Below are 11,292 nucleotides of genomic sequence, written 5' to 3' on the forward strand. Positions count from 1 at the left end.
TCAACCCAGTTTGTGATGGATTGTGCAATCAGAGGTGAAGCTCGGCTCGCTGCTGCCGCACCTCGCGTTTCACCCTCATATTTGAACAGGAAATATGCAATTTCAGCGATTTTGACTGTAAAAATACGATTTGGACCATAAAAATGTTCGAAAATTACTCATACATAAAGATCAGTGGACAAATATTAATAATCATTTTATGTTATGATTTTTTTTTTTTTTCTTGTCATGATAACAGGTGAGGCTCTGCCTCACCTGCCTCCCCTGACCGCACGTCCCTGTATCGGTGTGACACTAATTCCAGCTAACATTGTGTAGATAATTGTCTAAATGACCTCAGTTTGGAGAAACAGAGTTTAATTCTGACTGGACTGATGGGCTAATGCAAGTCCAAGTGGAACCAAAACCAAACGAACTGCTGCCACTTTGAAAACCTCAAAGTTTTAATGTGAGTCAAGTTCATGATGTTTAAAAAACCATTTACATCACCTTCAGAATAATAAGTAATGCAGAACTGACACAGTTTATAAAATAATGTTTGAGTCACAATGAAATTAGACTGCAGGTTTTTTTCGGATGCCAGCAATTAGGGATGAGCAAAATACTATTTCTAATTGTGGGTAATCATAACATTTTTCTTTGAGAATTCAAATATTTGATTATTCACGTTTTTGCTTTAAAATGACTATGTCCACACAGTTGGGAGTTGCAGTAAATTAAGGTTTACTCACCCTAAGCTTTGCAGCTTAAAACCCCTCTAATGAAACAGAGGCTTTGAGTACAGCTACTCTTTCTGCTGGCCAGGAATCAATTAACCTCATCCCATGGATCAACATACAGGGTTATTATTATTACATATTATGGCAGTAAAGCTGACCTCATCTGTGACCATGGTTTCCATTTGATATTCCTTTCAAAATAAAAGAACAGACCCTGAGACTAAGATGATCTTTCTTTTTTTGGAAAAAGTGTTAGATGGTAGATTTGTCAGAAGAAAAAAAAAACCAAACAGTCTGGAAAACCAACATAAGGGAACAACTTGGTGTGTTGCTACCAGGTGTCAGAGTAAAAGAAGACGGTTGTGATTGTGACGGTCACAGTAAGCATTCAAATTCACCCATTTTAAGTTGAGTTTTAATATTTAAGAATCACTGCTCGTCTCTAGCAGCAGTCCACTTTTTGTCTTGGTTCCACTCAGACCAGCTGCTGGCTCGTCCATCTGGTCAGAATTCAACTTTACTTTTCCAAACTGAGCTAGTTTACAGAACCGCCAATAACAGGCAAGATATTACCCGTTCATAACCTTTCCACAGAACCCCACTTGAAAAGATCTTAACCATTACTTTAAGACACGCTGGTACTGGAATGTAGGCAATGGACTACTACAGTGGTCAGATTAAAATAAGCTAATATTAGTTAAATGTAAATCCTAAACAATTTGAGGTCATTTGGATTCCCAGTCGGCTCTGATGTGGAACAGCAGACATGTCTGTTGTCCATTGGGAGCATGTTTTTGTTAATTCAACTTCCTCAAGGAAAAGGGGATGGCACGCAAACTTTGAGCCAAATGCCAGAAACAACCTTGACAGCAGCCTTGCAATCTGATTGTTTCACATGAAGAAACATTTAGGCAGTTTGTTTCACCTTCTCATGAACAGACAGACAGCCTAAAGTGGCCTCGTCTTTTTTCATGAAAAAACAAAGTCAGCAAAGCCCAAAACTCGTTTGGGCGAAACACATTCAGCTTCTTTTTTTTTTTTTCTCTTTATATCTGTTCATATACCACATTTAGACCTAAATATTATAAAGAAATAAATTTTAAAGCACCACCAATGAGACAAAGTCAGGCTCCCGTAGTTAGCCTGTTAAAGAGGAATACCACTCACTTTAAAAAATTTTTTTTTACAATTCTTTCAATTTTTTTTTATGAACACAAATATACACAATTTTGAAGAACTGTTGCTGCTTCGTTTACGACACCATTATATAATAAATCCTTTTTTAAGATAAAACGCCACAATAAACTGTCCGTGACAGCGTGTTCTTTCTTTAAAATCAATTGGAGGGTCAACATTAGGGTTTTTTATATACCAAATCATGCAATTTAACATTTCTGACTGGTGAAAATAAGTGGCATTTCCCTTTAAAAGCATTCAAAGCATAGACCTGCTATAAGGGTTAGCTTCCATGGTGCAACCTCTTGTTTTAGGTGCACGTTTTATGTCTTCGGGGTGGGAGCACAGAAAAGGTAAATGCTTATTCATTTAGAGAAGTTTGACCTTTCTGGAACATCAGTAAGCTTAAAGAAACTCACGTGCCCTCGTGGGGAAAGTTCAAAGATCCAATCTGGTTTGCGCCAAACAAAAAAGGTGTTTTAGTTTCATTCAACTGTGGCAACTCGGACACCCCTGCAGACAATCGATAAGGTGAAGCTGTTCCCCCTCGTAGCTCCCTGTTCAAGACCTCAAGGTGCAAAGAGTGGAAATACACAAACAGTACAGTGTTCTGATGCCATATCTATATGTCAACTTTACACAGCTAACTTTAGGTACTACATGTTGCATGTAGGACTTCCACAAAATATATCACTACTAGATCAGAGTACACATGAAGAAAGTCCAAACTAGAAAATTGAAAGCATCCTGAGAGCGATGTGCAGCAAGGCACAGCCAAACCTTTCTGTGGTACTTCAGCACTGGCTGCATGTGTGTGTTGTATTATTGGACTCGTGTATTTCGGCAGTCTGAACGCTCACAAAAAGCCCAACAGGAAATGTTAGCGCTGATATGCTTTCGGGCTTATGAAAAAACTACGTTGTTTTTTTTTGTTGTTTTTTTATGGTTTTGAAACCTAATATTTCACAGAATACCACAATTAAAACGCAACCAGGTGCAACCGTTGCAGCCAGATTCTGACAGCCGACTAACTTGTGCAAACATCTACCCGTGATGGCAAATAGTGTTTCAGTCGGGTAAAATTCAACAATCTGTTCCTTCTGAAGTTACTCCAAAGCTTGGAGAAATTACTATTAGTATGATTTTTTTTTTTTTTTTAACCAGATTTACATGCACATAAGGAGCCAGGTCAGTTTAGAGCGTGGATTAAGGCATGAAAATGGATGACTTCATTAATTAAGTCAATCTAAAGTTAATTATTTTTAACAGAACGGTAACTCCGGCACTATTTTACATTGATTATTGTGTATTTCTGTTTCAACCAAATGGATTAGAAACAAACTAACTAAATGAATTCGGCTTGTGAAAGAGAAATCAGAGCTGTTTTCACACATGACTCAAAATCTTAGAGACATTTGGAGGTGTGATACATAACATTTGCTCCTGAGACTTTCCAGCACACCTTTTTATATATATATATATATATATATATATATATATATATTTTTTTTTTTAAGCAAAATGCCCACAAATTAGCAAATTTTACATCCCGTCCTGGCTCCTTCTTTTCCTTGCATCTGAATATCTCTGGAGGTTATGTGTGAAAACAGTTTAGTGCCATTAGACAAATTAATATGTCGTCAGGAATCAGGGTTTTGAAAGAAATCGGAGCACCTCAGTGCTTGTAAAAGTAGTTTAAAACTAAACTAACCTGCTTCTGAAAACAACTCCTCTTACAACTTCTGGTCCTGTAGAACTACGGGTCCAAACAAAGATACTAGGATTACTTCTACACTGAAAACAATCAGCACAGCAGATTTGACAAATATATAAACAAGCAAAATCTTGGACGCAGCATTTATTAAGATCTGTAAACTAACTATACATATACGGGAAAATTCTCCAAATACTGATGTTACTTTAAACTATAACCCAATTAATCCTAAGAAACAAAGTGTAAATATGTATACTACTGACACTAATAAAATTCTCTCTTTTTTGGCATTATTTAGCAGCTTATAAATAACTTGAAAATAATGGCTTTTGTGAGATAATATGTACATAAATATGTGCACATGTGTACAAGCCAAATCTTCTTTTGGCTTGTTTAGTGCACAGTCAAATTCTACCAAAATAGTAGCTTTCTTAAGTGAGGCTGAGAAAATATATCTCTTTAGATACTGTGATAGTGCTTTACATTTGAAAGGAGGAGGCTTAAATGACACAAACGTCCACTAAAACCAATCAGACGATGACTGAAGCATGAGGTCATTCAGATATAAGGCCATAATGTCGTAGTTCATGCTGTGAGGTATACGTCTACCTCCCTCTTTACTTTAAAATAAATGCACGAAAAGAGAGAAAAATAAAATAATATATATATATATATATATATATATATATATATATATATATATATGTGCGTGTATATCGCAACAAATATTTACAGCGGAGGCAGATCTAAAGCAAGGTTATTTATACTTCAGCTGTACTAGAAAGTCTTTAAATGCCTTTCAGAACACATTCACAGGACCTGATCAGGAGCTTCACAAAAGCTGTGAGATGAATAAATGCTGACATGTGTCATTTAGATGAAGGAAATCTGCTGACCAGCAAGTTCAGTGTTGAGGCCCCCCCCTTCTTACTGGATGATGACCTCACTAAATAAAACATAGCCAAAATGAAGATGGTCTTGGCGAGGTTTTCGGTTGTGTATTAAGAACAGTGAGACCCCTATTAAGGTCGTGGTGGTTTATCATCGTAGTGGCAGTGTACTGAGGCCCTGGGTGGAGCGTGGTGGCAGAGGCGGCAGTGTATCCATGGCCCACGGTCCACGAGCGCCGGCGTGAATTGGTCGTTGAGAATTTTAAAGCAGGACTAGCCTTGTGCTTAGGCTCTGACCGTGATCGTGACACGGTCAAGGAAAGAACGTAGCTCAGATGTGACACCCCGTGGCAGTAGCGTTGTGCTCGTGTGGCGTGATCCTCTAAGTGCATAGCTGTGTCTTGGCACGGTTTGGGCGGGCGTATAGTGTGTGGTGAGGGTCGAAGAGAGCTTTCCAGGGGGTGACAGAGAAACAGAAAAACAATAGAATAATGGGGGAAAAAAAAGAGTGTAGCAACGTCAAACAGACTGATTAACTGGCCGATTTATTCTGCTGGTCAGCTGCTAGAACCAGCTTACTGTAGCCCACAATTTAGTTTTTTAAGCTAGAAGGTTCTCCTATATAATTGTTTTCTTGTTCTTCGCAAAGAAGTTCTTCCAAAGGTTGTTTAATAACCCTTATTTAAGTTAAGCAATTAGTGCTATATTTCATTAAATGAAAAATATATACTGATCAAATATGTAAAAATAAATAAATAAATTGCTGTAAATCGGCCATCAGGTGCCTTGATTCCTAAAGATCATTTTCAGCTAAAAAACAAACAAACAAACAAAGTAACTCATGTCGGTCAACCTGCAGCTCTAATAGTTAGTTTAGTTTGTGGAAGTGCAGCGAGGTCATCATACAGAGTGAAGGGGGCCTTTCATGAACAGCAGTCATTTTTAGGATGAGAACAAGGCTGGAATTTATTCTGCTGGTCAACAAACTTCATATAATATGGAATCTCTACAGAGGAAAGGAAATAGATAAAATACATTGGAATAATCTTCATATATTGTGAGATCATTTCAAATCTTATTACAACTTCTTAATAAAAAAAATGGGATTTTATTCTTAATGCAATGGTTTCTTTTTCACATTTTATTTGCAGAAAAATGTCATCCATTCAGTCCCAAATGAAAGATGTCATGTTTTTTAAAGATCTGTAATTTCAGTGACACTTTTCCTTACCTTTAACCTAATTTCTGTCTTACAAGCTTAAGCCACAACCGACTGAGCCACCAATCTAAAAACTTCTGTTCAGATTTTGAAATAGTTTGTTTTTTTATAAAGCAAACAACCAAACGCTCAGCATTATACTAGATATTTTGCAGTTCTACCATTTGGTAAAAAAAAAAAAAAAAAATCCTACTTTTTGAAATGTTTTAAATTAACTGTTGAAAAAATGCATCTAAGCTGCTCCTGGTCAGGTAGTATGAACGTGTCATGAATGAGTTCCTTAAAAAGGTGTCCCTTTGCATCATTTAAGTTACATCGCACTTCATAAAAAACATTTTGTGTAGGGGATTTTTTTTATCTGCCATCTTAGCAACATTTATTCTGATCGCCACGGTGCCCACCAGAGACACAAAACAAAATGAGTAGCTCCTGAGGGCAGATGTTGCACACTACAGCAAAATTTAACAAGTGCCTAATTGGTAATCAAATTACACATTTCCCTTATCCTTCGTAGCTGCTCAGTGTCCTGACCTCAGTTTTGTAACAATAACAGCAGCCAGTTGTTGTGGATCTGTCAAATGAGGGTTCTTCTCCATGACTGAGTGGACTATATAAGCAGGAAAGATATTACAAAGGTTCCTGTACGTCTGATACTGGTGATCTGGAATAACATACCGCTCTTGGTGTTCGACTGCAGATGGGGTCTCCCACGGCGAGTTCCAGATTTGTTCCATTTTGTCTGGCATGCTGCGGACCATCACCCGTTCGCAACATGGCATCAAGCTGTTACTGAGCGGATATGAATGATAGCCAAAGGACTCGTTCCCACAAGGTAGAGGGTCCCAGCTCGCGTGCTGCTCGCGGCACAGCGGCGGTCGCCTCTGTCTCATCGGGTTGCTGTCGTACAGCCTTGAATCTGATATGCTGTCCATGCGAGTCATGCCTAGAGACCGCGTGGGCTGCGAGGACAAAGGCGGGAGGACATTCTGAGTGAGTGGGTAGTCTCCAGGACAGCTGGACCGGGCTCCCACTGCGGCATGCTGGATGCGTGGTGCCAGGTGAGCTCCGGACTGCTTGCGGGGACCTTGTTTCGGCTCCTCTGGTCCGTAACTCTGTACTCTCGACAGCGCTTCATGACGAAATCCACGGGAGAAGGCCTGCATCCTGCTCTGTGCGGGAGCCTGCTGCTGCCCTTTGATGCTCTCCTCCAAGCTGCTGTCCACAGAGCTTGGGTAGATGTCCCCATAAGAGGAGAACGAGTCACTGTTGGAGTGGCTGAGGCAGGATTCGGGGCAGTGGCTGGGATTTCTCTGATACACATGCTCGTGCTCCATGCTACAGAAACTGTCAACGTTATGCATGCTGCTCATGCTCATGTTTGAAAAATCACTGTGGAGTGAATAGTACCCATGATCGCTGACTGAGTCGTACTTCAGGAACTGGTCGCCGTACGTTACAGAGGCGCCGTGACTGTTGGTGACTAAAATGGGAGGGTACTGTACACTAGACATGTGCTCCAGGGAGTTGTGAGCAAACTGCAGAGAACCTGGAACTGGGCTGCTGGCAGATCGTGTGTTCAAGGCTCCAGCTGCGTGGCTCTTGGGAGGCTGCATGGTGGGCACACTGAGAGCAGACACGAGGGAAGGCACTGAATTTGTCTCAGACTTCCGAACGACAGAGAGTGCCTCTGGAGATTCACAGGCCACTGAGCGAATGCTGGGATCGGATTGACGTTTGGGTGCCACACGTTTGGCTTCAGAGTTGATGTCGCCCTTTACAGCTGCTGGACCAGTGCCACATTTAGCTAAAGCCCCCTCACTCATTGTTTTCACTGCAGACAATTTGGCAAAGGCTCGCAGTTCATCGGCCACAGAGCGCAGTGGTTGGTTGACACGCTCGGGATGGTAGTATTTGCACTTATGTCCATATGTGCACTTTTTCCCTGGTTTAAAAGAAAGAACAATCCAAGGGTTGAACAGAGAACTGTTTAAATAAGTCTGAGAAAAAGAACAAATGTTGAGAAACTGTAACGTACCATAGGGGCAAGGCTGCTTTTTGTGCTCTGGAACAACAGGTTTCTTGCGGAGAAAATTTTCTAAGCTTGGCCCATGTCTCCCCAATGGATCATCGGGTGGCATGAACCTGTTCAAAACAGCCAACCAAAAGCACCAAAATTACAGCCAGCACAAAGTGTTTCTGCCACAAAATAGAAACAACTATCACTACAATTTCCTATGAAACAAAGCTTATGATACATCAATCCAATAGGAGTGTGCCACAGGCAGGTAATCTTAAACTATGTAAAAAACCTACCATTTATATTAGTTAGCCATATTTATGTAACATAATTTGTTTTGTGATAAATGTGACAATTCTAACAAAGCAGGGGGTTCAAAAGTTTCAGGAGTAGGAGGCTATTTAGAAAAGGTAAGGGGCTGACCATCCACTGGACAAAGCTGGGTCTGGGGGCCCTCTCCCAGAAAAAAATTGAAATTTAGAACATCAGAAATGCATTTTCCTGGCATTTGGAACAAGGCTGGGAGGGTGTTTGAAGAGACCAAAATCAGCAGCTTTTGAGGACAATTTGTTTCTTTTTTAAAGGACTGGGAGAGTTTTCAGAAAATCAGACGGAGAATTCATTTAGCCAAGACAAGGAACTATCTCCCAAGGCAGTCAAAGGTTTTCCTGTAAAGAGGAGTATACTGTGTACACACCCTTAGTCAAAGTACACGGAACAGTGTTTTCTAATGAAGCGTTCAATAAATATGTCCAATAAATAACTCCACTAAATCAAACAAAGATATTCCTGAACATTTGCTGTGGTGTCTGTCAGCAGAAATTACGAGCTACTGAAATGATCATACAAGGTCTTAAATATAATAAACATTACTGTTGCCATTTACGAAAAGATTAAGTGTTTTGGTTTGAATATAATAATAATTATAGTGACAGTAATGTGACTGTCTGACCGGAGATCGAACCCTCACCTCCCACCTCCCACATGTGAGGCGGATGTCCTAACCATTGTCTCAACAGAGACACAGTAGTCACAGGTCTCTGGAAGATACTTATCTATGCTAGCTTTCCTGTTTATTTTTTCAATATCATAGTTCCAACTTTCATCCTTTATCCAGACTTAGGAGCAGCAAAATTGACCCAAAAGAGAAACTTAACGTTATTTTAGTGCGGGAGGACTGGCATACGACATTTCAAATGCCTGAAATCTGTTATGGCGATGGAAAACTTTAATCTCTGCAATCAACTAAAAGTAGCCAGGAAAAATGTGGCTCAATGAAGGTCTTATACGCCGATTTTCACCGGCTGCCAGCTACTTTTGAACCCCCTGTCAAAGAGCATCTCTGCTAAATAAATATATTGCTCTAGTCAGAGGATAAATCCGTCCTAGCACTTTATATAATTTGGCCATAATAAAAATGTAACCAGGTTCTCTTACTTGTCATTAACAAATGAATACATCAGGAGGCGCTCTTCTATAAACTTCTTCCACTCTGGCTTCTCGTTTTGCAAGTCCCTGTAGTTGTCATTCGACACAATAATTCCATCAGAATCATAAGCCAGCTTCACTATGAAGCGATCATCATAGCACACCACTCTTCTGCCCTGAACTCTTCGAGACGGGGTGAAAACCAGGATCTTCTCTTTCTCTAGTTTGCGCAGGATTTCCTGATCTGAAACAAAAAAGTGATTAGTAACCGGATAATTATACCTAAAACAGCCCCACAGCAGTTTCAGCCTTTTATTCAAGTAGCTTCACTGTGATATTTTAGGTACTATGAATGGCCAGCAGCTGTATAAACACACTTGTAGTACCTGTGATGAGGGCGTCGGGTCTCGATTGCTCCTTTCTCCAGGCTGGGACAAACACAGTGATGTCTTTATGCCCTTTCTCCAAAAACCATTCAACAGCAAGCTGGATACCACGGCAAGAGAATACCTCTTTGTTCCCATGGCTAGAAAACACAACACAGTGTAAGGCCTCCTAACGACTAAAGGAACGGACATCCATCAGTTAAAATAACCCTAAATATACGTGTTGTTCGTGTTTACGAGTTTCTTACCTCATCGCCACATTTGAACCATCAATGACGATGGGCCTGAGGTTATCATACGTATCCACAGAGTCCTCTTCCACTGAAACTTCAGGACTAACAGCTTCTTTAACACAGGGGGGCCGCGATACGGACGTGGACGCACTGCTGCAAGGTTGAAGTTCAGGTTCTACTTTGTTCCCAAGCCGCACCAACTCGGCAAGAACGTCGTTGATCAGCGCCGCGGTCCCCAGCTTGTGGAGCACCGCCTCCACCTGCTCTCCCGAATAGCCCAACTTCAGAGCAAACTCCATTTTTGATTGATACTCTCTTCCAGAGGCAGGTTTGATCCCCGACGCTGCACTGGTGTCATTGTCCCGAAAATCCTGGAAGGTGCTGCTCTGGGAAAAGCTGGGCCGGTCGAGGCACGGCGAGCGACAGAGCTGGCGGTGGGGTTTGGTGATAGCCAAGGGCTCCCTCCTCTTGCAGCCGCTGTTGCTCACCTGGGCCCTCCGGGGCTGCTGCTCCTCCGACTCGCTCTCTGAGCTGCTTCCGTCCTCAGACTCGTCGGCGGCATGCCGGGCCTCTCTTGAGTCAATGTTCTCCTCCCTGCATGGGCGTTTTTCCATTTTGAGCTTCTCCACCATGGACCATGCTGTCATCACGTTCGTCTCGACACCTCAGCTTTCCGCTCCATGCTTCCTCACCTCCACCGCAGCCAGGGAATCATACTCACTGTTGGACCTTAGCACTTCAGATTCTTTATATAGGCCCAAAGTAACGTGGTTTCCCCTGTTTGAGCAGGCAAAGTGAAACTACGTAAACCTGTAAGAGAGCAAAAACACAATAATCAGTACTGGGTACATGCTGCCAAACCTAAACTTCTAAATTGTTTTGAAAGAAATTGCTTTGGTTCTTATTTGGCGCATTTAAAAGTCCATTTTGAAAGAGGAAAAACTGTATGGTCTATTAGAATTATAAATTGTAAACTTGTGAAAACTACAGTAAAGCTTCAACACCGGAACTGCATCTGTAGTACTGCATGTGCACAAATGTTAGGCTTTTAAAACTACTGATCAGATCACCGATTATCTCCTGCACCACGTTTGGACTTGGTGGAAAAATATGGACGTTACCAGACAACAGTTTGGCTCTCTCTTCAGCCGACTGATTTTAAAATGAAATTCACAGTCTGGTACAAAATGTGCTAATGCAACCGCAGAACAACGCTGCTGCTGCTGCTGCTTTCCCTGTGAGCACACACACGCACACACACACACACACACAAAAAGAAGCCTTACAGGTCTCTCACAAGCAAGGTTTGAGCGCAGTCACACATGGAGCAAGCGCACGAGTTAGCATAACCTGCGATAGTGTGGGCTGAACAGTGTATCCCTGCGCCTCCAGCCCTCTGACAGACAATCAGAACTGAACCAAAGTCCACAGGGAGCACGACTGTTTTGTGATAAAGCAGCGCGGGGCTGCAGAGGAAGCTGCAGGATGCATCACTGCTTATCCCCCCCCC

General features: G+C 41.5%; 1 protein-coding gene across 3 annotated transcripts in view; it reads right to left on the bottom strand.

Moving 5' to 3' along the window:
• Positions 1-180: 180 nt before the first annotated feature.
• Positions 181-11,292, bottom strand: part of zc3h12b (zinc finger CCCH-type containing 12B) — a 14,419-nt gene continuing 3,307 nt past the window's right edge. For all 3 annotated transcript variants that reach the window (XM_017435519.3, XM_025010428.2, XM_017435520.3), the window contains exons 2-6: positions 9,798-10,592; positions 9,550-9,689; positions 9,173-9,407; positions 7,754-7,860; positions 181-7,660 (exon numbers count right to left, since the gene is read on the bottom strand). In XM_017435519.3, the coding sequence (XP_017291008.1) occupies positions 6,237-7,660; positions 7,754-7,860; positions 9,173-9,407; positions 9,550-9,689; positions 9,798-10,429 (2,538 nt within the window). In that variant the 5' untranslated portion in view covers positions 10,430-10,592 and the 3' untranslated portion in view covers positions 181-6,236. The remainder of the gene's footprint in view (positions 7,661-7,753; positions 7,861-9,172; positions 9,408-9,549; positions 9,690-9,797; positions 10,593-11,292) is intronic.

The sequence above is a fragment of the Kryptolebias marmoratus genome, linkage group LG13 (assembly GCF_001649575.2).
Source record: "Kryptolebias marmoratus isolate JLee-2015 linkage group LG13, ASM164957v2, whole genome shotgun sequence".
NCBI classification, from domain to species: Eukaryota; Metazoa; Chordata; class Actinopteri; order Cyprinodontiformes; family Rivulidae; genus Kryptolebias; species Kryptolebias marmoratus.